Source organism: Gopherus evgoodei, chromosome 10 (genome assembly GCF_007399415.2).
Source record: "Gopherus evgoodei ecotype Sinaloan lineage chromosome 10, rGopEvg1_v1.p, whole genome shotgun sequence".
Lineage (NCBI taxonomy): Eukaryota > Metazoa > Chordata > Testudines > Testudinidae > Gopherus > Gopherus evgoodei.
Genome location: NC_044331.1, coordinates 55,507,901 through 55,535,222, shown reverse-complemented (window position 1 = coordinate 55,535,222; position 27,322 = coordinate 55,507,901). Strand labels below are relative to the sequence as shown.

Sequence of the window (27,322 nt, the reverse complement as noted above, 5' to 3'; positions counted from 1 at the left end):
CTTCTGGCCTTATACTTTATGACTATTAGTTCCCCCAATGCTGGAATTCAGTGGCCAGAATCAGCGAGGACCCTGCATTTACTTCTTCGGGGGAGATGTGGCTCATCCACTGGCTCTCCCATTAGGAGAGATGCTGGGGCTTGGCCTTGAATTACCCCGTGACCTGGACTCCAGTGTGGGGTGATGCCTGCCCAGGGTAGTTTAGTCCCAAGAAGTCACCTGCCCCCAGCCAGCCCTTGTGTGTGTGTGGGGAGGCGAAGCAGAACATCTTGGGGTCAGAGAAAGTCCATTGGAATAGTAGGGAATGGGACTTCTCCAGCGACAGCTGGGACTGGGAGCTGCAGCAATGGGCCAGAAAGAGGCTCCAAATCCCAGATCATTGCAGATACCATCCACATGGCATGCTAATGGAGAGATATTGTGTATGACGGGGATGGGAGCTCCCCAGAGGTCCAATTGGGAGAGTCCAGCAGGGCATAGATCCAGTACGTGTCTCTGGCAGGGACAGGGGCTCCCTAACGGTGCCCTTGAAATGTTAGGCAGATTTTACTGGACTAACCAATCTGGATTTCTGTTTCTATGCAGTCATCCGTGGATCTCAAAGCACTTTGCTTTCAGACCCTCATGAAGCGTAAGTCCCATTCACCAGATGGGGAAACTGAGGCACAGATGAATGACATGACCTGCCCAAGCTCAAGATGGGAGCTAGTGGCATAGATGAGAACAGAGTTTAGTAGTCCTTGCTCTAGCCCAGCAGTTCTCACAGTGTGGGTTGGGACCCCAAAGTGGGTCGTGACCCCCATTTTAATGGGGTCACCTGGGCTGGCTTAGACTTGCTGGGGCTCAGGGGAGGCTCCAGGCACCAGCACAGCAAGCGCATGCCTGGGTTGGCAAGCCGAGGGGGGCAGCCTGCCGGTTGCCATGAGGGCGGCAGTCAGGCTGCCTTTGGCGGCATGCCTGCGGGAGGTCTGCCGGTCCCACAGTTTCTGCGGCAATTGGGCGGTGGGTACACCGAAGGTGCAGGACCGGCGGACTTCCCGCCGGCATGCTGCTGAAAGTCACCTCACTGCCATGCTTGGGGTGACAAAATGCATAGAGCCGCCCCTGCCAGGGCTGAAGCCCCAGCCCCACCACTTGGGGCTGAAGCCCAAGCCCTAGGGCTTCAGTCCTGGGTGGCACAGCTCAGGTTACAGCCCCACTGCCTGGGGTTGAAGGCCTTGGGCTTCAGCTTTGCCCCTCCTCCATCCAGAGTGGTGGGGCTCAGGCTCCCCGGGCAGCAGGGTTTAGGTGGGCTCAGGCTTCTGTTCCCCACTCCCCCACCCAAGGGCCCTGTAGTAATTGTTGTCACAAGGGGGGTTTGGTACAATGACGTTTGAGAAGCCCTGATCTAGCCAATAGATACAAACACCCATAATAAAAGCCCCAGGCAGGCTTTCCAGAACCCAGCTCTTTATCAGCGTGTGGGAAGCGAAGCGAAGCAAAGCAAAGTGCTGCCAAGGCACTGGAAGGGTGGCAGGCGGCAAAGTGCAAAGAAGTACAGATTGAAAGGAGGAGGAGCCAGGAATGGGTGGGGGCTGGAGTGTCTTAAAGATCTCTCCATTGCAGTGTGAGAGGAAGGGAATGCTGAGTACACCGTGTGCGTTGGCAGCTTCCCAAGTTCACATCTAGTTCTTATGAAACAGAGGGTGTTTAAGGATGTGTGAGGTGCAGTGACAGCACAATGAAGGTGCAGTCTGTGAAGACTATAAGTAGCAGAATGTAATGCTACATGTGCTCCACGCCCTTGCAGGATACATTGCAGAATTCTGTCAGCTGCAGTTTGGCCAGCCCCTCATTTGGACTTAGCTGGTAAGAGCTTTGGGGCAGGGAGTCTCTTACTGTATGTACAGTGCCTAGCACAGCGGGATCCTGATTTATGGGTGGCATCTAGTAATACAGTACAAATAATTGTTCATCAGCTGCCATCTAGTGGTAAAACTTGGGGATATGTCCTGGCTTGACCCTGCAAGTGTCTGATTTATAATACCAGCCTGTTCCAGCCCTGCCTGTTCTGGCAGTTGTGGTGGTACAGCATGGAAGAGGGAACAGGGCGGCACTTTCATTGTGAACACCAGATCAGATCCAACATGGGTCAGTGTGATCTGCTGTCTGGTCTGTAGGACGTGTGTGTGTTGTGTTGTGTTGTGTACCGGGAGGTGGCAGCCCAGTCCCTAATGCAGAAGTGTCCACACTGACCAATCACAGCTGACCTGTGGGCTGGCTGGCTTTGCAGAGAGGCTCCCCTAGGGCCATGTGGGGAAGTTTGCCCTGCCTGCGCTGAGCCTGTCCTGAGATTCCCTCTCTAGGGCTGCGTACTTAGGGTCTCTCAGCAGCACAAGGGGTGAAACCCGTCTCTAGGCAGAGGGACCTGCATGGGCCCTGAACCCTGGAAAGGGAAGACCAGTGTGAGGAATAGCGAGCTGCTCGCTGATAATCCCTTACCACTGTGTGTCAGCCTGGTGTTTTCTGTAAATCAGTGCCTCTCCCTAGGGGAGCTGTCCCGGCAGGATGGACATGGCTCAAGCAGTGGTATAGGGATAGTGCTGCCAGCGCTTAATTCTGGGGACTCTTGTTCGCTCACCTGCTGAGCCTACAAAACTGGTTTGACCAGGCAGGACAAAGCCTGCTGAGACTAACAAAGAACCTGGCAGGATGTAAAAGCTGCTCTGGGGACAGTGCAAGGGAAGGGGGAGGGGGGGCAGATGGAAAAGACATGCAGACACAGAGCCTGGGGGAGGGCTGGCTGGAGGAGCTGGGCTGCCTAGCTCCAGCTGGGGACAGTTACAGTAGGACTGTATGTCAGACACGTGCACGTACACTAGTTCTTCTAAAATCCTTCTCCCTCTAGATCTTTGTCCCTGCTGTTAGACAATCTGCTGTTTGCAGAAAACACCGTATTCCTGGTCACGGGCTCCCAGAGGGAAGAAATGCAAGTGTCCCAAATGCCCCCAGTCTGTCAGAGTTACAGGGCCCTCTTCAGGCTGGGAACGTGTAACGCCAACAGACCCCAGTTGTCAGCAGGTGGGATCGAACCTGGGGTCTGTGGAGCTTGGTGCATGAGCTAAAGGCTGTAGAGCAGACTCATTAATTGCTCGCTCTGTAAGTGGTCTTGGTGCCACTAGATGGGACAGAACACCACCCCGAGAAGGTGTGTGGGTTACAGACACACTCCTCCAGCACCAGGCCACCTGCTCCTCTCCAGCCCGGGCACGCACCCCTCTGGCGTCAGGCTCCCTGCCCCCCTCCAGCCAGGGAATGTGCCCCTTGGGCGTCAGGCCCCCTGCCCCTCTCTAGCCCGGGAACACGCCCCTCGGGCGTCAGGCCCCCTGCCCCTCTCCGGCCAGAAAACGTGCCCCTCCGGCGTCAGGCCCCCTGCCCCTCTCTGGCCAGGGAATGCACCCCTCAGGGCTCAGGCAACCCTCTGAGAGCAGAAGCCTCTACTATGGCTGCGTGTCACCCTGCAGGGCCAATGGGGCTTCGGGCTCCGCAGGTGACCCAGTCAGAGGCTTCAGAACTAACTGTTCCAGCACTTCCATTAAGCAAGGCCTCTGAAGCGGAAGCTGCCTGCTGGCCTTCTTGCACCTCCGACCCACCCCAGACAGCCCCCTAGTGTGATGGAGTCTGCAGCCCCTCTCTGGCCAGGAAGGGGTTCAGAGGAGCCTGTGGGCTCGATCAGCTGTGCCCCGTTACAACTGTGAGCGGTGCCAAGTCTGGAGGGAGGAGTTAAAAGAGGAAAAGCCCAGCTCAGCGGGGACTGACAGGGGAAAGGGGTAGATCTACTGGAGGGAGGCCAGGGCAAGCCTGAGACTGCTGGATGCCAGAGCCTCCTTGGGGCAGGTGGGCCTGGCATAGGCTTTGTCCCGTGTGACTAATGCACCCTCCTTCGGAGATCTGTGGAGGAGTGAGCATTGGAAGGGGCTGGGAGGGAGGCCTAGTGACAGGCTGAGGTAGGAAGTAGCCTAGGGAGGAAGCAGTGAGGCTGAATAGACAGAGCTTAGCTGCTTGCTACAGGGTCCTGGGTTCCCTGTTGGCTCCCAGGGGATGGTGGCATGAAGGCCCCCGGTGACAAGGGCTGGAGGGTCAATAAGGTCTGAGGTGAGGCTGAAGGTCCAGGGAGAAGCCAGGAGGCTGCTGTTGAGCTGGACTTAGTTTACTTTCAGAGAGGTGGGACTCGCTGGCTGAGTTGAAAGAAGCAATGGACGACTGCAGGGCTAGAGCAGCTGTTGGTGCCCATGGAAAAGACCCTGCTATGCCATGCTCAGCCAGGAGGGTGCACGCCCATGGTGAGTTCCTCTTCTACATCATGTGAGAGGCATGTGCACAGATATCCAGACAGAAAACACTGGCTCAAAGGCAGGCCAACGGACAGGAGTAAATCCTGCCAGAGCAGCGCCGCATTTGTTCCGGAGTGCGCTGGCTGGGTGTGTTCCGGTTGTCACAACCTCTGGCAGGCCCCAGCCATGCTGCTCCGCTCTTACTGCCCTGCGTGGCCACAGGTGAGTGGAAGTCGGGTGAGAGCATTGATGGGGACAGCAGTACAGACAGGGTCTCTGCTAGGGATCTGTCCACACTAAAGATGCAGCCCTGCCAGGGACCCAGCCCTCACCATGGGCTAACCTGGCTCTATCTGTAGCACAATCCAGAATGTATCCATGTCTCAGAGCAAGACTCCAGGCTGGTTCTGGATCTGGCCTGAGACTGCATCCCTGCTCCAGACTGGAACTGCGTCGAGCTGGTTCCCCAGCGGAGTTGCATTTGTAGCCTTGTCAAGCTGGAGTGGGGGGATGGGCCAGGGGAAGCCCACCTCAAACCCGCTCCCCCCTCCCCAGGAGCAGGGCCTCAGCCTGCAATGCCAGCCAAGTGCCCACAGATCTCCTGGCATAGGCAGGGGATGCTGAATACCTTAACAGCTAGGGGTCAGGCGCACGCACCTAAGGAACACCCATGCTGGAGCCAGCACTCAGTGGCTCCAGAGTGCGGAGTACCAGAGGGGACCAAAAGCTGCAGTTTCATGCAGGTATGCGCATGTCCCCCGGGCCAGGCAGGGAGATGGGAGACATATCTGTATCCCAGGGGGATCCCACCCCCTGCAGCCAGCAGAACGAAATTGGAAGGCACAGGGATGTAGCTGGACAACATGCCTGTGTCCAGCGGGGCAGCCCCCCTCGTCCTCTCCCCTCCTGCCAAGCATGCAGGCAGCCCCCCCCCCCGCCCAAAAAAAATGGCAGCAGGACAGACACGACTGCAGGAAGTGGGAGACATCCTGAAGGAGGGGGCCCTGTTCGGAGGCCAGGCCACTAGGGCGAAGCGCAGGAGGCCAGCACCTGCCTGGGCACGAGCTGTGAACCTCAGTGGGGGCTCTTCCCCCTGGGCTCCCCCTCCTGCTGCATTATTGCCTCCACCGCCACCTTCTCCTCCTCCAGGGAGCCAGCCTCCTGCTCTGCGTCCAGCTGGGGGCTGCCTAGGTGTCCCCCTGGGGCCCGAGCTTTCCTCCTCCTTTGGTGCTGGCCCCTCCGTTCCTGGTTTCTTCTTGGCTGGGGAAACAGGGGGTGGGGAGACTCATACAGAGGGTGCTTGGACCCTGCTGTGGGCCCCCCACATGTCCCTCTGCCCCTCCCCACTCCTGCCTCACATGCTCGGTTCTATTTCGGATGTGCCGGAGCATCACTCCGTCCTGGATTTCAGGCACTGGCGCCATGCCTTGACCCACTCCGCCTAAGTGTAGCCACAGCATGGGGCTGCTGGCCAGGGAGCTGGTAGGTAGAATGGGGGTGGCTGAGCCTCCCCTCTAGCCCTAGCCATTCACTGCCTGTCTCTCTGGGGGCAGCAGCTGGTTTGCTCGGGCTTGGCCATTTGGAGTTGAACTAGATGAGCCAGTTTGCCCCTGTTATAGGCATTTCAGATGCTTGGCTAAGAGACCTATGAAGAGGTGTCACCATGGCCTCACTGCTCCGCACAAGGCCCTGCACCGAAGCCTGGCAGGATGGGATGCCCTTTCATTCACACCAGCCAGCCCAAACTAGAGGCGTGACCAAGCGACTGGCTGCAAAGCCCAGCGCAATCAGAGATGCAGGGCTCGGCTCTGCCCTTCACACTGAGACTGCTTGGGGCTGGGACTTCAAGAACGGTGCCAATGCCGCAGACGTGATGCTCCCTCCAGGGGACGCGTGCCTGCCCTTGACGCAAGCACCGCGCCAGCAAGCTGCTCTAATTGTGTCTACGAGGAGCCGCGCTCCATAGAACCTCTGTCTCCCAGGATTGATACGTTGCTATAAAAAGCAACCTGCAATCCTTCAGTTTGCTCTATTCTGTGCTCCGTTTAGCAAGTCACACGCTCGCCGACTCTTAATCCAGCAGAGCTTCAGGATGTGTGTGTGTGTGTCAGCACACAAGCGTGGCTGTGCAGCTCAGCTGGAGCGGTGTGATGGTGTGTGGCTAGGGCATGTGTAATCTGCTTTGCTAGGGGGAGATGAGAAAGAGGGTGGGCACGTGACTTTCTGCTTCAGTGTGTGTTGTATCCCTGTGTGACTTTGCTTTTGTGTGTATCTCACCCGTAAGTCCCTGCTTGGGTGGGGTCCCAGCACAAAGATGGATCCGTGAACCTCTGCCATCCCATGCATTGGGCATGAGTTGTGAGTGCACCTCAGCACCAAGGCATGTCTCTGTGTGTGTGTTTCTTGGCACATGTCCAATTCTTCCCCTGTGTGTGCCATGCCACGTCAACATGGGTGAGGCTCTGCCTTTCTGTGTGTGAACCTGCGAGGAGAGAGGGGGCTCACTGGGTAGGAATCGCCCAGCTCAGGCATAGAGAGACCTGAGGGATGGTGGGGGCTCATTAGGTGGGAATCACCTGGCACAGGTGCAGAGACATAGGCGGGGCTCAGTGGATGGGAACCACCCACTGAGCCATGTGTGGGGAGGGGCAGCTCAATGGCAGGCATCGTGGTGTCTGTAGATGTCTTTGCAGAGCTGCATAGAAATGGTCAGAGGCGACTTCCCAAGCAGCAGAGAAGACAGCAGTGCTCCATGGAACTGACCCTGCTCCTCGGGGGAGTCAGTGGCACAACTCACTGACATCGGTGGGCGCAGGCAGGGCCGGCTCCAGGCCCCAGCGCGCCAAGCGCGTGCTTGGGGCAGCATGCCGCAGGGGGCGCTCTGCCGGTTGCCAGGAGGGCGGCAGGCGGCTCCAGTGGACCTCCTGCAGGCATGCCTGCGGAGGATCCACTGGTCCCGCGGCTCCGGTGGAGCATCCGCAGGCATGCCTGTGGGAGGTCCACGGGAGCCATGGGACCAGTGAGCAGCAGAGAGCTCCCCGTGGCGTGCCACCGTGCTTGGGGTGGCGAAATGGCTAGAGCTGGCCCTACGCGCAGGATCAGACCATACCTGAGGAACGAGACCTCCAGCAAATGCCAAAGTGGAGAAGGGTTTTCCGAGGGAATTGGGAGAGCCGCACACAAGGAAGTGAGCAGATCCCAGTGGCCACAGAACACCAATGAAATGTTCTGTGGTATTTTTTAGCACCTTGGGGCTAGAGCAGAAGTCAAATATAGAAACCTTTCACCATCTCATGGGCCAAGATATGTGTGTATGGGCGGGGCATGGGGGAGGTTGGTCATAGATTGGTAGGTGAAATGAGTCAAGAAGAAGGCAGACAGAAGGTAGTTTACAAGACATAAAGCTTCAGTTTGATGCAGGCAGGAAGGCAAAGCCAGTGAAAAGATCTGAAGAAGGTCTGGACACAGTCAGATCAGCATGCCCGGTAGACAACTTCTGCAGCAGCATTCTGGACTGGTTGAGGAGGGGATGGAGGTGAAAGTGCAGGGGACCTCAGAAAAGGGAGCTGCAGGGGTTAGGATGAGAAATAGTCAAGGCTGGAGAGGGGTTACTGGCAGTGGGAATGGAGAGGAACAGGCAGATGTTACAAAAGAAACAGCAGCATGGTTTAGTGACAAACATCAGTGCAGTGGGGAGATGAGTCGTTTTTGGGTTCCCAGCTTGGCACAGCCAGGAGTGGGTGCTCACTGCCTGTGAAAATCAGGCCCTAAGTGGAATACCCAGCATGAAATGAGTGCAGAATGGTACGGGAGAGGTGGCTGGGGAGGTGGGAAAATAGCATGGCCTCATGCACTCTGCTGAAAGGCAAGGTCACAGATAGGGCAGAGGAGACAAGGGATGTATTGATGGTCACAGGGGGTGTCAGTCCCAACTAGCACCAGGGGCTAACACAGTGCTTGTGATTTCACAGCGTTTCAGGAACGTGTTGCAGAACCTGAAGAGACTTCCACATGGCATCTCCATGGCAATGTATGGATGCACATTCCATGCAGCCTTTGCCTAGCAACTAATTATTCCCTGGTTTTGATGCGGAACCAGAGGCCACATGAAGAAGGTGCCTGATTGCTTGGACTCACTGGGGTAGGGGACTGAGTGCTAAGTTCAAGGGGCATGCAGCCCACCTGGGGTTTTCTAACCTCTGTGCTCCTTGCCCGAACCCAGCCCATGGCATTCTATGGGAGGCTGGAGAATATTCATCTTAAACTCAACACTTGCCTGCACCAGACACTCGACGCTTCTAGTGCAAACTCAGGAAGCATGTACCTGGCTAAGCATGAGTGCTCCCATTGTCACCCAGACTGTAATCCTATGGAAGTCAATGGGACTGCTCACGTGCTCAGGTACCTTGCTGAATCAGTCTGTGACTTTAAGGGACAGTTCGTCCCTCCCCCTTGAAATTAATCTTGTGCGTCTGCCCTTGGCTCACACTGCTGTAATAGCACAGAGAGAAAAGAGATCACTCCCTACCCTGAGAAGAGGGATGCTTGCATCTGGGCAGCTCGGGGGTAGCATGTCTGGTTTGGTGTTCTCCCTCAGAAAATGTCAGCTTCCCTTGTTGCAGCTGGGTTCTGGGCCATGACTCTAATCCAGATGTGGGACTCAGTAGCAGGTAAAGGTCAGTGTGAGGACATAAAATTCTGGCACACGGTATGTGCACCAAATCGAATGGGGTTAATAAAGAAGCTCTGCCTAGAGGATGGCAGGAGAGGTCGCCCCATTTACCCTGGCCCAGTGCAGAGAGGCTTTGGCAAGTGAGGATTCTCCATCCCATAGAGTGTAGATCAATTGTAGCTCCAATTTGTCCATCAAGATGAATAGGGGCAGGAGAAGCCCCCAAAGGGGAAGGAGGGCTAGAGGGGTACAGAGCCTGGCCCCTGTGATTATGTTATGCTCCTTGTTAAATACTGGTTCCAATACCAGCTCCCATGCAGATGCTGCTTGGTGCCATTCATCTGGGTCAGTGCTATTTCATGGATTCCTAGGGTGAAATCCTGGCCCAGTTGAAGTCAATGAGTTTTTCCATTGATTCAATGGAGGCCAAGTTTTCACCCAGAGATTTTTCAGGTCAGAAGGGATCATTCTGATCATCTGGTCTGATGTCCTGCATAGCGCAGGGCAGAGAACTTATGTTCTTTAGACCTCTGAAAATCTCCATGGAATATTTTAGGAGAAATGTCAGTATTCGTCCTGAGACTTCTGCATGTGGCCAACTAAATGTCCTCTCTTTCCAGCTGGAATCAATGGAGGTGGAGCTCCAACAGCTTGTCTGATCTGCTCTTCAATCTCCACTCTCCTACAAAGGGAAGTGCAGGGGGTTTTATTTAGCGCTGGGCTCGGCAGGTTGTGGGGTGGGGAGTTCAGGCCAAAGGGAAGGCATTATAGGAGTGTTTGTGCAGCAGAGTGGGGAAATGGGGTCAGGGTTTCTAGCCACAGGAAGGGGATTATAGAGGTGTTTGTGTGAGAGATGGAGGCACTGGCTTGCTGGCATGGGGTGCATGTGTGCTGTGAGGAGGGTTGCTGAGCAGAATCTTACTTGAGCATAAGATATTGCTGAGCTCTTCTTCCTGTGCTGGCAGGCACCCTACCAGCCGAGGGGCTACTCAAGTTCATCCTTAGCTGGCAGGCCAATGTGATGCTGAGCTCTCACCTTCCCAGGCCTGTTTTGCTACATCAGCGTCTGCTCCTGGTGTCCTTGGCACTATTTTTAACAGCATGTGTTTGCCGCAAGGAAAGCTGATATCCATCTTGTCCATTTATCAGTGTTGCTTCCCTGGAAAGACAAAGGCTAAATTTATCCCCCTCGTCATCAGCCAAGCGAGGCGAGAGAAATGCTCCCCGCTCCAGCCCGGTCACGCACACTGACATTGGTGGTCCGGGGGAATCTTGCATGTCCAACATCCACAAACAAGGCTGGGGCCAAATCCACTTACACAGATGCCCGTGCACAGACCAGCCTCAGGGCTTGTCTACACTTGAATGCTATAGCGGCACAGCTAGTATAGACGTTACCTATGCCAATGGGAGGGAAGATTTCTTCTGTTGACCAAGCACTGTCTACAGAGGGACTCAGGTCGGCTTAACTATGTCACTCAGGACACCCCTGAGAGCTATAACTGGGTCGATCTAATCTAGTGTAGACCAATCCTCACACAGCCCAGTTAGCTGGGGACACTCACCGACTCCAGGATGCAAACACCACCACATGTACAAAACACATGCCTGCCTGAGTCACATGCCCTCCTTCACTTTGATAGGTGCATCTTGAGTGAATCGGATCTGGGGCTAAATTCCTTGTTGGCGTAAACTGGTACAACTTCATTGGCTTCTGTGGATTTGGGCTAATTCACACCAGCAACCTGTCTGGCCCCTGGGGTTCTCAGCTCTTCCTGGCTTCATTAATTCTTTTAAATTTGTGAAGCATGTGCCAAGACACAATGGTGATGGACCCACTAAAAATGCCTCTGAGGCAGATAAACAATGCCACGCTGGGTGTTGACAGGAACTCCCCTGAATTGATATCAGTCTGTCTCATGACCATAACAGGCCTGATACATCTATCTTCCCCCTCCCAACCTCCCTATATGCCTGATTCAGAAATGGATGGCAGTAAGCCCCTGATTTCCAAAGAAACCTGGGATATTAGGCTGAACGCTACAGCACACAAAGTCCTTTCCTAAGGATTTCACATTCAATGGTTTCCATCACCACTAGGTGGTATAGATCTGCTGCTAAATTTTCTCCATGGCAAAAGTAGATGATGTTACCTTGTTTTAACAGAGAAAAATCTCGGACTGTGGAAATACCTCCTTTCCTCCTCCCTACCTGGATGCATCAAGAGAGGGTCAGGTCATGACAGCAACAGAGGAAAAGGCCATTACTGAAACTTTACAGAAGTCCCAGTGGCCACCTCTTCCAACTGGCTTGGAAAGATTCCTACAAACTTTCTGTCCCATGAGACTGAAGACAGCTTATCTTATATTGGGCATGCCCAGACTTTGCCTAGCTGGGAGACATGCATTAGCAACTTCCAGAAGCCCAAGGGATCAACTTTAATTTGTATAAAATCATGTGACCCCTGGAGACTACACATCCTGGCATGCAATGTGCTACCTTGATCCAAACAACCCTTCCTTATGGATCAAGATGGAGCACTGCATGTAAAGTTTCAGGGGCCAATCTTTGTGTATTAAAGACCAGGTGAGCTGCAGGCTACATTCCAGAACCTGGAGAATGGCATTCAACCCACAGGCCGCCCCATGTCCACCCCTTTATGGAGCAGGGTTTGAACTGACAATGCTGAGCCATTCTAGTGGCCCTGGTCTTTCATATGGTCTCAGCATGGGTGTCATTAGAGGGCTTCTGGAACTGTCAAGTCAGCTGTTTCCAAAACAAGCACTGCTCTTGCTTCACGTGGTGATGCCAGGAGGTTTGCCCTTGCAGGTGCACCTTGTCATGAGTTACTGTTCCCTGGGTCTGGTTGTTTGCAGGTTTTCCTGCTGAGTTCCATTAGCGTTCATCCATTCCAGCCCCTCTGCCCTCCTGGCACGCACCCTATTCCAAGGGGATCAGTCAGGATCAGGTGAGGGAGAGTTATACTAGGCAGCACTTGTGTGTTGGCAAACAGACTGTGGTATGCGCTGTCTCCAGGGAAGGTCCGGCTTACACTTTATACTGTTTGGAAAACTTGGGCCCAATCCTGTGAGTCTGTGAGTGCTCTCAACTCCCTTTGAGGTCAGCAGGAGCACAGACTTTTGGGCTAAATCTGGCCCCAAAGTGAGGGTTCATTAAAGTTGTGTAAAACTTATAACTATTACAAATGTTTCTATTAAAAAAATTTTTTTTACCAGAAATCAAATTAACGAAAGTATTTGCAAGCTAAATATTTCAAGGGCATGTTAGTGCATGAAAGCCCTCAAGTGAGACTCACCACTTGAAACTGGAAACAAAAAGTAAAAGGAACTGATCTGTGTTTAATGACCAGGTTGACTGAAAGTGCATTGAGAAAACAGGCACATTGAGAAATTGAGAAAACGGGCATTGAGAAAACAGGCACATTAAATCTTACTTGGTTATTAATGATCATTATTATTGCTTTGTGCTGATAATCTGTATAAAACATACATAAAGACAGCCCGTTTTTTACAATCTAAGGCCCTGATGCTGTAATTGGATCCGTACCAGCAGCTTCACTGAAGTCTATGGGACTTTGCATGAGTGTCAGAATGTGTGTATCTGGATCTGACTGCAGAACTGGACCCACAGACCAGACACACTTGGAAGGAAAAACATACTAGGACAAACAGAGACGGAGTAGTTTAGGGTATTAGTGAGATTCCCCTCCAAAGGGGGGAATAAATTGGATATGTAAAAATTCCTGGTCCATTTGTGCTTCAGGTCCTATCTAGTGGGCAGCTTCTTGGAGCAGCAGCCTTGCTCCACACGTGGGGAACTGTAGAAGGCAGGATTTCAGACTCACTAATCCATAATAGTGTTGGTGGCCCAGCTCCTGCAAGGTCTTACTCCTGGGCTTAACTTTAGGCTGTGCAAACAGGACAATGACTTCAGAGGGCAAAGAGAAGGGAAGAGACTGCCTGTAAGGTTTTCCTGAATTGAGGTGGGTGGGGAGGGGCAGTGTTTAAGATGTGGGATAACATTTGCAAAGACAGCCTCCCAAACCCATATTTAGGCACCTCAAAGAGGCCCAATGTGCAGAGGAGCCAAGCAGCCCCCGTGACAGTCCAGTGGCCTTTTTGTCTGGCTGCAGGACGCAGGGTTCGAGGCAGCTCGGCAGGCGGGTTTGCAAATGTCAGGCTCCGATTTAACCTGTCGATGTCCCTCTCCCGGACAAACAGGCGGGAACCAAGCCCCACCCGCCAGCTGAGCCAGGCACCCCGCCCCCTGGCCGAGCCAGTCACAGCTCCCCGCTCGCGGGGGTTGCGGGTAGGGTTTCTCTCGCTGCTCTGCCCCGGCCGGCTCCCTAGCGGCGAGCAGGTATTTCCACCCTCCGCGCGGCTCCCCCAGTGCAGGGCCGGCCGGCCGGGCTGCCTGCGCTGCCAGATGCTTTCCCCTAGGGGTCGGTGTGAGCGAGGGCTCGGCGGCAGGATGCGGCGAGCGGCAGCACCGGAGTGAGGGAGCCGCACTCGCAGCCCTGGGGCAGCGGCGCGGGCAGCGCGGATCGCTGGCTCCCGACCCTCGTGGGGCACAGGCGGCCCGGCCCGGCTGCTAGCGCCGGAGAGGCGGCGGGTCCCTCGGCCACGCGGGGCCGCTTTGGACGCGGATCGGAAGTTGGAGGCAAACTCCTGTGAGCGGCCGCCGCGGGGACGGACAGATGTGAAGGAGAATCCCGCCGCCTCGGGTCCGGGTGAGCTGAGTGCAGGGGGAGGATGGAGAACGGGGGCGGCTGGAGAAGCAGGGAAGGGAGGGAGTTGCAGGAACACAGGTAGGGGGGCAGGGGAACCACGTGTGGGAGGATGGGGCAGGGAAAGGGGGCGCTGGGGGCAGGGAAAGGAGGGAGGATGGGGCAGGGAAAGGGGGCGCTGGGGCACGGGAGGGAGGATGGGGAAGGGGGCGCTGAGGCACGGGAAGGACGGAGAATGGGGCAGGGAAAGGGGGCGCTGGGGCACGGGAGGGAGGGAGGATGGGGCAGGGAAAGGGGGCGCTGGGGCACGGGGAGGGAGGGAGGGAGGATGGGGCAGGGAAAGGGGGCGCTGGGGCACGGGGAGGGAGGGAGGGAGGATGGGGCAGGGAAAGGGGTGAGCGCAGGGGCCGTGGCTGGGGAGAGGCAGAAATCTCTTTGCCAGCCGAGCCGTGGCTCTGTAAAGTTTCTGCCCTGCAGTGCGGGGCTGCGAGGCGGATTCCCTCTTCGGGCGCCCATCCCATCGCCTCGGGCCCCCGCGTCAGTGCTGGGCCCGGGCAAGTGGGGACCTGGGCGGAGCGAGGTGCCGCGGGGCTCCACTTTCTCCTGTGAGTTTCGGCCTCTGGGCAGGGCAGCCCCCACCCCAGGTCAAGCTTCAATGAAAGCAGTGTCATTAATAGGTAACCAATCTGCCCGCAGCGCCTGATCGCCGGGGCCAGGGCATGTGATGGCTGGCCGAGCCCTAGGGCCGGGTCGGGGGATCTTTTTGGCTGCGAGCTCCCTGTGCCAGGCCCGGAGCAGTTCTCCTGGCGTGGGGGTTGGCAAACAGAGAAAGGGCAAAGCAGAGCGCAGGGCTCCCAGCCTGAGGACCTGGCACCTTCCCCACAGGACAGGGCGGGCCTGGAGCCCAGCGAGAAGAATCCATGTTTGCCATAGGCTTGACTGGGCAGCTGGAGGTTACCTTAGTGACATATTTACTACAAAACCAGTATTTGCTGGGGATTAGCAGCTGCGTTATAAATAAATTGGCCTTTGGGTGAAGACAAAGTGTAGTGTCAATTTATCAGATGCAAGAGGCTCTGTCCTGTCTAGGGAGCTGGGCTCAGCCAGATGGTTTTATTACTCAGAGGGCTCCAGACAGGGTGTTTCGCAAACAACAGAACGAATCCCCATAGAGTTTACTGCACTCACACTGCTGATCAGAGGCCACAATGATGGACAGGAGCGAGAACCTAAACAGAATGGAATCCCCACCCACTCGATTCCTATGGCACTAAGGGCTGGGCAAAGGAACATGGGATGTATCTGCCTTACTCAGTTCCTGTCCCCCAAACAAGCCTGGTTGGTTGGCTCCTGCAGATCCCAACACCCCATTTGGGTTTGGTTCTGGTCTGTCTCTTCCCAGCTACTGTAATTATTTCCGTAATCCACAATGTACTCCCTCTGTCCTCCCTGCTTCTCCCAGATGTGTCTGTTGCAGGGCTGGGGCATGGCATTTACATGTTTCCATTAGATAGATAGTGCACATCTAATAAAATTTACTGTGAATCTGATAAGATTATTATTGCATGGCTGATAAGGTTGTTATTACTGGTCTGTGTATGCTTAATAAGCTTCAAAGTGTAATATATTAACTGATTTTCCAAACTGGGGGCCCAATGCTGCTCACCGTGCCCATGTCAGAGGTCCTACCAAAGCTGATGGGGCTGTCACATGAACAAATGCTGCCAGATCAGGTCCAGGGCATGTGGAGCTGGGACAAATCCACAGCTCTTTCCAAGAGTCAGGTTCAGCTCCCATTTACACTGGAGGAAATCCAGAGCCACGCCACAGGAGTCAGTTTCCTCAGAGGAGCTGAGCTCAGCATCTCCGCTGAAGGCAGCTCACAAATCAATAAGTGTTTACTGGAGATGAAACAATTAGCCTCCTCAGCCTCTCTTGGGGACACAGCACTGCCATAGCATGAAAACATGTTTCGTCTCATTCTTGCCTGGTTTTGTCTCACTGGTCCTTTTTGCTTCCTCCATCTGTTTGTGGTGTCCCCCTGTTGGCTCTGTTGGGCTGGGGCCAAAGAAGTGTGTATAGTGCTTAGCTCACTGAGGCTGGGCCCTCTACCACAATCCAAATCATAAGCTCATGGGACCCGATCTCCTCTTGCTTGGTGTCTCCCTCCTGCCCTGTGCTCTCTCCAAGCCCCAGTGCTGAGATTGTGATGAACAGGCTGAAGGCTCACAGATCAGGCCCCTGAGCTTACCAGCCTGGCTGTAGCATCCCTCTTTGGGTGAATGCTGCATCTGTTTCTTCCATCCGACCACTTGCCCTCTTCAGTTCTGCAGTGAGTTGGCACCTAGTGCCCTGAGAGCAGAATATGCACTAGACACCTGACAGGGCTTCTCCAGCTCTGATTTCCTCAGCACCCTAAGCAGTCGGTCTGCCCAGCCATCCAGGGGGGTATGGGCTCTTTGTCTGGCCACCAGCATAGGGGCTTGGAGGCATTCTGTCTGCTGGCTATGGGCCTATACACTCTTTCTCTACTCTCAGTCCAATGGTCAGAGAATGTCTGTCTGGCCACCTGGCTGCTCTCTCTGCCTGCCCATCCATCCTCAGGGTAGGAATTACATCTGCCCACTTCTCTGCAGCTGGATCTGGGCTAGCCCCCTATCCAGCCCACGCCTATGTGAGGCCTGTCTTCTTGCTGCCCTCTGCTCCGCCTCCAGTTGGGAATCTCAGGAGAAGTGCAGCTTTTGCAGCCTGGAGCGTGACCCTGGATTTTCCAGCTCCTCTCTCCCGCCTCGGTTCTAGCTCCGCTCCTCTCCTAGCAGAGCTCCTTCTCTAGCTGCCTGCATTTCTCTCTGCTTTTTTATCCCGCCAGTCTTAATGGAGAAGGTCTTTCACAGAACCAGGAGAGAGGTCTTGCTCCTGCTTCCCAGCTTTGCATCTCAGTAGGAGATGTGTGACTCACTTCTTGAAAAGAAAGATGAGCAGACGGCTAGGGCTGGGGTAGGGGCAGGGAGAGGGCTTTGCAGTGAGGATGCTGTGTGAAGGGGGTGATTGGCCTCAGAAAGGTGGGACAGCTCAGTACTGAGTGGCAGAGGTAGAGTGAATTCCTCCCAACTCATCCCCCATGGGAGTGCCGAAGGGGAAAGGGTAATGGAACCCAATCCAGAGGAATCCAAGTAAGCAGCATGGACTTACGCCCGGATCCATGCCCTCAAGGACACTGCATGCATGTTTGATACCAGCCATCACTGGAGACAGCAACTCCCATACCTGCAGCACAGAGTGTGGTTGGAGCTCAGGCCTTTGCTCAGGTGTAAGGGGGAGGGCAAGAAACCACACAAACCTCATTGCCCAGGCTGCTAAAGCCCTGAACAGCCTACAAGGTGCATATGGGGATCACTCCTCCTGGGCAGTCCGTGTATGAGCAGCACCCAGAAAACGCTTCTCCATCAGCTGTGGCTGCCTCAGGCCTGAGCCTCTCAGTCAAGGCTCCATCGGACTTCCCCTGCTCCCGGCTGTGACTCTCCTTGCTCCTGGCTGAATCTCTGCCTCCTTCTCTTCTGCTCCCTCACCTGCTAACTGCAGCGGCCTCCGCTTGTCCTCCTCAAAGCCCCTTCTTCACCCTTTCTCTTTGTACCTTCCTCCATGGGGCCCTTATGTGTGGCCAAAGTCTTCTGCTTCTCCTGGACTGGTTAACCACCCTTACTTCAGCCCTCTTAATACTTCCCTGGGAGCTGTTCAGTGCTAATAGCACTCACTTATTCTGCCTACAAATAATTGCCAGTATATAACTGAGCAAGTGCCTTTCCCAGATGCATTCCACATACCCTGTAGAGCCCAACCTCACCCCCCGTCCTGGGGACTGGCATTGTTAGCCAAGGTACTAACAATACGACAGCACAAAGTTCAGGTCAGTCCTTCTCCATAGGCTTGGCTGCTCCTGGAGTTCCTCCCTCAGGGCTGCTCAGCCCACACTCAAGGTTCTCTGTCCCTGTAGAGCCACTCCCACCTCCTTTTTAGCCACCTGGGATAACAAGTCAGCAGAGCCCACTTAACCCTTTGCCAACTGGCTCAGCACAAGCTTAAAAGGCAGGTTGGTTTAGGCAGACACTGCCAACCTATTACAGTAGCGGTGTAAGTTTACATGGAGGAAGGAAAAGGGAGTTGGACAGTGGAGAGAATCCATTAAAGAAATTTACCTCCCCTGGCGGCTCAGGGATCGTGTGTCCAGACTGGGTCTATCTCCCTGGGACTGTAAACTCCTTGAGGTCGAGACTCTGGGACTGGCCTGGTGTAATTGACATTAGGTGTGTATTGTGCAGCACTGCGCACTGTGTTGGTATGTAATACCCAGTTAATACTAAGCACCTCTGAGGTTGCCTGGTCCCAGCGCAAGATTGGGGATATCGCGGGAAGCCCAGTGACTCCAGTGGATTCAGAACTCAGCAGCTATTTCAGGAGTGGTTGGTCAGACACCAGGGGAAGGAGTGGCACAATGGTGCAACCTACACTGACTGGGTGTTAGGTGGGGGCCGACTGCACGTACCATGGGAATCAAAAGCAACATTCCCATTGGCTGCAGAGGGGCCCAAGGCTGTGCCTGGAGGGTGTGAATCATTGCACTCACAGGCCGAGGGGGCAGGGGCACCAGCAACTGGATGAGTATAAAACAAGGAGTGTGAGGAGGCAGCCACTTACACTGACCTCTCCTTGTGGCCGCCTCTCCCGCAGCGCCTCTCCCTCCCGCAGCGTGTGGCTCACCTTGATGTTTTCACACTCACTGAATCCCCCCAGGGGTTAGCTACATTCTGCAGTGCCACTTCATCCTGTTTTTGGAGCCACTTGTGTAACCTGCATCCCTGTGAACAGCACAGCTGTACTGGCCCAGGGATTCCCAGGGGAGAGGACCTTCTCCCCTCAGGCTGCACCTGTTCCTGCACCAGCAGCTGCTGAGAGGGGCAGACCTTCCCTCAGTAGAGAAGGGGTTAAATCCCAGTTTAGATCCCTCCCTTCCCCCTCAGTGTGGCTGTTTCTTGCCCCCAATTGCCCCCAATGGCTGATGTGTAGATCTGACACAGCTGGGGGTGCTGGCCTCCCCTCCTTGCCCAGCTCCTGGATCCTCTAGCTCCTTCCCTTGATACATGCCAGGTTGTTACACTCTAGTTTGGTGACCTCACAACCACTGCTATGGCAACGGCTTATGAAGTCACAAGCAGAGCTGTGCCGGTAGCAGGGGAGGAAGGAGAGAGGAGCCTTTGCTCTGACTAAGAAGGGATCGGAGAGTCCCCGGGCATACGGGCTGGAGCCCAGCTGTTGCTCTGCTCTGATCTTTCCTCTCCCCACGGGCGGGTGTTTCTGTCTCCCTGCAGAATGAGTCCTTCTCCGAAGGAGGCTTGGGTGCCACTCTGCTTTCTCCATACTGACGTTTCCACTTGATCCAGCGCTCCATCTGCTCCCTGCTCTCGGCTTCCTTCCAGAGGGGCTGCCTGTGCACCTTGACCCCAGCAGATCGAGGGGGCCACCATGCTGATAAAGGAGTATCGGATCTGCATGCCACTCACCACTGAAGAGGTAAGTGCTTGGCTGCTCTCCTGGGAGGCCCTGTGGGTGGAAGGGGCAGTGTGGGCTGGACCCCAGGCGGCAAAAGGATTAGATGGAACACTCTCCATTTGCTGCGAGGGACGTTGTGGCCCCCAAGACGCCAGCCATGAGGGGATCTGCCCTTTCCGTGAGCCAGGCGACACTGCCCAGCGTGAGGGGGTGCAACATAACTGCCCTCCTGCATGCCAGAGCGCCGCTGCATGGGGAAGAGGGGGTGGATAGCAGCAAGGGGCAGAGGATAGGATCAGGGTTGGGAAGAGATACTGTACGGGGGGTATAGCAGCAGGTAGGGAGGAGGGGTGTGATGGGGGCAGAGCAAGTATGGGGACAGAGGTGGGGAGGGGGGAGGAGGATCTGACTGGAGGAGGAGTGTGATGGCAGAATAGCAGGTGGAAGGGGACAGAGGGAGAAAAGTGGAATGGTGGGGCGAGATAGCAGCAGGCAGTAAAGTGGAGAATTGGAGTCTAATGGAGTATAATAGAGAATAGGATCGTAGCAGGTGTGTGGGAGATGGGGGATCGGGGCTGGGATGGGGTGAGGGGTACCATGGAGCAGGGTGGCAGCGGGGGGTGAGATGGGGAGCTGGGGATGAGGGGTACAATGGAGCAGGGTGGCAGTGGAGGGTATGGGGGGGAGAGCTGGGGGTGAGGGGTATGATGGGGAAGGTGGCAGCGGGAGGTGAGGTGGGGAGCTGAGGGTGAGGGTACGATGGAGCAGGGTGGCAGTGGGGGGTATGGGTGGAAGCTGAGGGTGAGGGGTATGATGGAGCAGGGTGGCCGTGGAGGGTGAGGTGAGGAGCTGGGGGTGAGGGGTACGATGGAGCAGGGTGGCAGCGGGAGGTGAGGTGGGGAGCTGGGGGTGAGGGGTACAATGGAGCAGGGTGGCAGTGGGGAGTATGGGGGGAGCTGAGGGCGAGGAGTACGATGGAGCAGAGTGGCAGTGGGGGGCATCGGGGGAGCTGGGGGTGAGGCGTATGATGGGCCAGGTGGCAGCGGGGGGTGAGGTGGGGAGCTGAGGGTGAGGGTACGATGGAGCAGGGTGGCAGTGGGGAGTATGGGTGGAAGCTGAGGGTGAGGGATATGATGGAGCAGGGTGGCAGTGGGAGGTGAGGTGGGGAGCTGGGGGTGAGGGGTACAATGGGGCAGGGGGCAGTGGGGGGTGAGGTGGGGAGCTGAGGCTATGATGGGGTGAGGGGTATGGTGGGGCAGGAGGCAGCAGGGGGGTATACAGGTAAGGAGTTGGGGGTGAGGAGCCCAAAGGGGCAGGATGGCAGCAGGGGGTAAAGGTAAAGAGTTGGGGGCTGTGAGGTGCACGATCTTGGATCTCATCCCCCTGTACCAAATGGGAGGATCTGGCTCAGAGCATGGGGGCAGGAGTGAGAGTGGCGAGGGGCCATCCTAGAGCCAGGGCTGACCAGATCTAGCCGAGAGTGGCAAAGCTTCCTCCCTGTGATGTGTGTCTTGTTAATGTAGAAAATCCCACGGACGACGGCAAACGAGCTGGGCAGCAGGGCTCTGGGCTGCAAGAACTGAGAGCAGAGGAGGGCAGATCCCCAGGGTGTCAGGCGGGGAGCCCTGCGTGGGTGGAGAGCTGCCGCTAGCACCCCACCCACCTCCCCTTTCTGTGCCTCTCCTTCTCTCTACCAGGCGCCCTCCCTGGCCAGTGGAACCCAGCCCTCCCTGGCACCTGTTACCTGCTCCGTCCCCTCCCAGCCCAGCCAGCCGGGTAGAAGTGTTCAGAACAGAGGTAGGGTCTCAGTTTCCCCAGCCTGGGGTTGGGAGATCCACAGGGAGAGGGGCAGAGAGAGTGGGAGCTGTCTGCACAGCAGAGCAGGGAAGGCTCTGGGCTTCCAGCATCACATGAGGGAGGAGGGAGCCAGGCAGGAGTGTTCAGCAGGCTTGGGAGCTCCCTGCACTGCTGCTGTGTGGCTCGTCCTGGGGAATTTGTCACATGCTTCCGGGGGCAGAGTTGAGGACTAGGCTGATTTCTGATCCCAGTTCTGTTAGCAGTGCCATCCAGCGGTTCTTGGTGCGCATTTAGTGAGCAGTTGCTGAGGTCTGGGCTCCTCCCACTATGCTGGAGGGATCCAGTGCTGCTGGGTCTAGCAGGCATGGAGCTGGGAGTAGATGATCTGCCTAGCGCTGCCACTGAGTCGCCATGTGGTTGTGGGCACCTGCCTGAGTTTCCCCATCTGTAAAATGGGCACAACAATCCTGAGCTTATTTAAAAAGACATCTGTGGAGCACCTGCTGGTGTCCACAGAGAACATTTCCAGCTGTCATATTGCATTATGTCCCAGCACCAGTATGTATACTGCATTCCCAATGTTACGTTTCCATTGAAGAAGTTGCTGGAGTTGCCACAGAGGCGTTGAGAGATGGGGTCAGGTGGTGAGAGGGGACAAGCACGGAGTTAAAATGTGACCCACACCGTGGAAAAGTTTGGGAGTCCTCTGTTCTGTGCTAAGAGCACTGGTGTAAGCCCTAACCTGCGGGATGCTGACTGTAGAACTGTTCTCAGGGGACTGACGCTCGGGGCTGGTAGTGTGTGTGAAGCGAAAGCGCTAGGCAGGAGCCGGTGGCGGCTAAGCGTAATGGCTTCCATGTGCAATGGCAAGTGTGCGCCACCAGGTCAAAAGGCCAGTGACTTGCAGGTGGCATTTCGGGAGGCCTGCTACAGGGTTATTTTCACTGCGGGGAAAAAGCTAAGCAGAGTCGGGCAGGCTCATGACCTGGATGGGAAACCACCTGGTGCAGTGGGAAGCAGCCCTGCTGATTTGGTAACCGGTGCTCCTGGCTGTTCCCTAGCATGACCCCTGGAAGCTGCAGTGATGGATGTGCTAGAGATACCCACACAGATAGGTACATGTTAAGGGCCACTGGGCTGCTGGACCCAAATCTACCCTTGCTTACGCCACTGTAAATCTGGAGTAGCGCCTCTGAAGTCAAATGGAGTGACTCTGGTTTTACATGTTGTAACTGAGAGCAGATTTTGGTTCGTTGCTGTTTGGAAGAAACAAGTAACCTAGGTTCAGAACACTTGTGAGCATCAAAACTCTGCCATAGCACACTCTGAGAGAGGCATAGCTCTGGCCCTGTTCCAGCGAGGGGTCATTGCACTCTATCAATCAAAAATTCCCCCAGCAGTTTCAGCTGGGTACAGTATTCATCCCTACTCCCTGTCTTTAACTCTTGCGCAGGGTTGCTGTGCATTGTTAAAACAGCTGCTCTGCTCCACTTCAGAGGTGGCTGCATGTTAGTGGCAGCGGAAGTTCTTCCTGTATGTGTGTGTTGAAAAGTGCTTTGGGATGGATTTAGATGAAATATGCTGTGTGGGGTAATTGTAAGATTACTCTGTCCACAGGGCACATCTCTGTCTCGTGCCACAGACCTGCAACAATCCCAACTTCCGTGGCACCATATGTTCCATGGCTGGGTGCTAGCCAGACACGCTGCTCTCCCATACAAGAAATGGGCGCATCATCTCTGCTCATGGCCTCATTGACGGCCTTTGATGTCATGCCACCTACTTGGCACAGGTTTACTGAGGGCAGCTGGATCGCTGTGGGAAAAGGGACTTGGTGCCAGTGGCAGATTGAGAGCCGCATGTGAGCGGAAGTCAGCTGCTTGGGTCAATCCTTAGGCTCTATCTCACCAAGCAGATTGAGGGCTGACCTGTATGGCGTGAGTGCAGGTGCATGCATGTGCTGGGAGCAGAGTCTTACATGGTTGATGGAAGCAGAGAGCTGCGTTTGCTGGGAGACATGACCTGGAGGGAGAAGGGGTTGGTGCGGGTGAGGGTATTAAAGAGGAGAGTAGTGAATTAGTGGGGCAGTGACCGGAGTGGACCCTATGCTGGTAGCCTTAGCTTCTAGCACAGCTGGGCCTGGCTCCCAACTCCAGCCAGTTCCACATCCAGATCTGCGTTCTCCCACGAGAGCTGATCTCTAGTTTCCAAACTGGCCAGGAAGCGCGTTGTAGGGAGGGGAGCTCGGGCAGGCGCTGCAATGCAGTTGTGGTCTGCATTGGCCTGCTGTTCGACAGGACAAAGCGACAGCAGTTGTGGGCTGGGGGTGGAGGGGCGGGGGGATGAAGGCTTCAAGCTGCCGTGCAGGTCTGCTGTTTGCGGGTAGGAGGGGCCGGTTGTGTATGAAAGACGACCAGAGGGGAGGCTGTGGTTTGATAGCAGGCCCCAAGCTCAGCATGGGAGCCCAGGGTCAGCTACATGTGAGGCCTCCCCTGCACGGGAAGTGTCAGGCAGGCAGCTTCCTGCCTCCTGCAAAAGGCCTTCGTTACCGTGGCAGCATGCGTCATGGAAACTTCCTCATTGACAGGTCTTCTGAGAAACCGAACTGAAGGTACGTTAAGATGCTGAACGTGGAGAGCCCTGGGCAGCAGCCCTGCATGGCGCCCACAGTAATAGCGGCCCTGCTCTCACCCCTCCCGTCTGAGGCACTCCAAGCACTCTTGCAAACACTCATCAATCAATGCTTGGGGGACCTGGGCATGCGAGAGCATTGCCCATGTGATATGTATGGGGAAACTGAGGCACGGAGCCAGGCAGTGACTTGCTCAAGCTCACTCAATGAGTGGCAGAGCTCACAACTGAACCCAGAAGTCCTGACTCCCCAGGCCCCTGCTGTAACCATTGAGTGACACTTGCCGTCCTTATGGGGCTGTGCTGGTTTTTGGAGCTATGGGAAGGGATCAGCATGTAGGATTTGCCAAGGCAGATGGACTCATCTCAGCAAACCCACTTAGGCCAGCATCTTCCCTAGTTTTCACGGGATGGGGCAATGCTATTGCCATGAAGGGGTGTGTGTGCAGGGGTCGAAAGGGGACTTGCGTTGGCCCATTCCCCCCCCACATGCTCACACACTGCCCTTATAGTGTTCACCTGTTTAGCTCCTCTGCCCAGTGCAAGTCTTCCCTAAGCCTGGCCCCTTTGGGCAAGATTTTATGAGGTGAGCGCCTGCAGTTCCCACTGACTTTGGCTGGAGCTGTGGGCACTCAGCACCTCTGACATCTGGGTCAGGTGGGTGGGACCTGTGTGGAGCTTCCCCCAGCTTCCCCCTGGGATTCATCCTCAGGCCCCTGTTAACCTTTGGGTGGGACTGCATGGCCTCTGAACACTCACCCACTCTGCAGGAGTGAGGCAGGGAGAGTGATGCAATCTCTGCTGTGGTCAGCTGGCACCAGTGCAAGGGGAACCTCCTGGTGGCTGGATGCTTGTGTTCTGGGTGCTCTGGAAAAACGGGGCCCTGTGCAGCATCAGAGGCCACCTCTGTTGTGTTTGGATATTGACACTCCAAACTGAAACCCGTGTTTTGGAGCATAGGGGTTGCAAGGCTCTCTCTTGGGCCAGCCGGGGTCACTGCAGCAGATGTATTATTTGTATTGCTGTAGCGCCTATAGGCCACAACCGAGATCCAGGCTGTGCTTGGCGCTGTACGGACACCTAGGGGCCTAAGCCCTGGATCTGAATTCACTGTTAGAACTATGGCAAAAAGCCTTTTGTGACCTACAAGATGAACCTATGACTTTTCCCTAGTGCTAAAAACAATTGGCTTTTGATTGATTAAATACAACAGATTGAGGATTCCTGGCTGTGGCACAACAGGCCTGGGGTGATCTGGGGAAGCTGGCTGCAGCAGTGCATGTGCTGACGGGGTTTAATTTAAGACCATATGCGCTCCTCAAGCAATTAATCTCCTTTAGCACACTGTATCATAGGATGAGGAGATCCGAGCTCTGTAGTGTTATCAATAATTATTCCATGACTAATACCGTGCATTGTCATTGCTTACAGCTAGCTGTGCCTATGCCAAAAGCACAATACGCGGCTCCAGAAGGGCTACGAGTATTTACCACTAGTAACCTACAATATATTTACAGGCAGCTACTTTTAGAAGCAGATCTTGACCTTATTCATGCTAACTGCTGTAGGCGTGTGCTAGTAGTGATTCCCCACGAGGATAGCAGCAGTAGCATACAGCACACTGCCCATGCTTGCAGAGAGCTGCGAAGAGCTCTATAGTAAGTTACACTGTCTGTGGTATGGAGCTGTGAGTTTATCTGTAGAAAGCTACCATGCCCATAACGGCTGAGACTGTTGATAAGCTTAGTAACATATAGGAAGCAGTAGTGGCATGCTTTAAAACTGAGTATATCGGTAGTAATCTAAAACAACGATTCTCAAACTTTTGTACTGGTGCCTCCTTTCACACAGCAAGCCTCTGAGTGTGACCCCCACTTTATAAATTAAAAACACTTTTAAATATATTTAAGACCATTATAAACTCTGAAGGCGAAGCAGGGTTTTGGGTGGAGGCTGTCAGCTCACGACCCCCCATGTAAGAACCTCACAACCCCCTGAAAGGTCCCGACCCCCAGTGTGAGAACCCCTGATAGCTATGCTTGCTGAGACCTCCCAAGTATCCCTCTTAGAATCAATGTAATATCATATCCGTGTCTATGGAGAGCCGTGGCTAATCTGCTTACAGCACTGGTGCTTGGCGTTCCTCTGAGTTATAGCCTAGTCTCTCAATAGTAAACTATAGTGTTAATGTTTATGAAGATGCATAAATTCCCATCAGCAAGCCCCGGTAATTACAGTAGGTCCCCAGCATCCCTATACAAAGGGTACTTTGTAGCCTTGATTAGAAAGGGCACATCAGCAATTTATTCAGGGTGCCCCCTAGCATATCTTTTTCCAAATGTACTCTGGGGACTGCAGGGCTGTCAGTTTCTAATGTGCTAAGAGAGCAAAGATTTCGTGTTAACATCTGGAGAACATTTACAGTTAGGTGAAGTGGAGATAAGATCTTTCTGGCAATTAGAGTGATGAATAGGATCTTCAGTGGAACAGTAAAATAATTGTTATGCAGAAGCATCATCAAATATTTTTTTTCCGCTTCCATGTTATTTATTGAACAAAAACTCAATGTTCTTTTCAGTAGACTCCTCCAGAAGGGGTTTATTGTGCTTGAAAAGCTGGCGAACTATCTCCAGGCTCCACTTTATAAAAGGAAACGACAGATAGGCCAAAGATGGCTCCCGGTTGCTGGGACTGGAGCTGTCACTCCTGCCATTCCCTGGTTTTAGTTGGGAGTGATCTGGTAGTACAGTACAGTGGCTAAAGCCCTGGACTGGGATTTGGGAGATCTGGCCTGCTGTGTGACCTTGAGCAGCTCACTTCCCGCATGTGTGCCTCAGTGTCCCCTTCAAGCCCTTATCTGTTTAGATTCTAAACTCATGTTACTCAGTGGGGCAAGGACTGTCTCGCATGATGTATGTACAGTGCCTAGCACGAGAGAGCCCTAAATCTCAGCTGGAGTCTATAGGCGCTACTGTAATACAGCTGTGTATAAAGGATACTCGTGGCAAGATTGTGGCCTGGAGCCATAGCATTCCAAGCAAGCAGCGTCCCTCCCTGGACACCCTGAGAACATCCTGATTAAAATCAGGTTACGTCTGACATGGGGCTGAGCAAACAGTCCATGCAGCCAGTGGAGGAGCACTTGGAAGCTGATCCGCTTGGAGTGGTTCATGTTTGCACAGCAGAAACTAGCCGTCTCTGTGGTGCTGTTTGAGCTTCACCAGCCAGACTGTTTGCAGTGTCCCATGTGAGCGGGAGTCTCTGCTAACACACTGAGACTCAGTATGAGGGGGCAGAATTAGCAGCTTCCTTGACTCCATCTGGCCTGGCTGGAGGCCTGTGGGTGTGCCTGAAAGAGTCTGAGTGTGCTAACCTCCTCTCCTCCCCTGTACCCCGGCTGCTGGATGGAGTGACTTACCATACACGCCTTTAGACATAGAACATGTTCTCCCTGCTCTAGGCCTCAGGATTGGAGGTGGCTGTGTGCCCTATTGGAACGAGTTTGGACTAGGAGCTGGGATCATCCTCATATGGGCCTGGTGCCACAGGGGGGTTTCCTAGGGTCAGCTCCAGGCATGTCAGTTCATGTATTAGTCCTCCCAGTGAGTCAGTTGC

The 27,322-nt window shown here is 54.8% G+C and overlaps 1 protein-coding gene across 4 annotated transcripts in view; it reads left to right on the top strand.

Annotated features, from left to right (window-relative positions):
* Positions 1 to 13,593: 13,593 nt before the first annotated feature.
* The window catches only part of LOC115658901 (cytoplasmic phosphatidylinositol transfer protein 1-like), a 43,119-nt gene continuing 29,390 nt past the window's right edge, over positions 13,594 to 27,322 (top strand). For 3 of the 4 annotated variants that reach the window (XM_030578422.1, XM_030578424.1, XM_030578425.1), the window contains exons 1-2: positions 13,594 to 13,735; positions 19,099 to 19,300. In XM_030578422.1, coding sequence (XP_030434282.1) covers positions 19,253 to 19,300 — 48 coding nt within the window. In that variant the 5' untranslated portion in view covers positions 13,594 to 13,735; positions 19,099 to 19,252. Of the gene's footprint in view, positions 13,736 to 19,098; positions 19,301 to 20,976; positions 21,077 to 27,322 lie in introns of all 4 variants that reach the window. The other variant, XM_030578423.1, reaches the window with a different exon arrangement.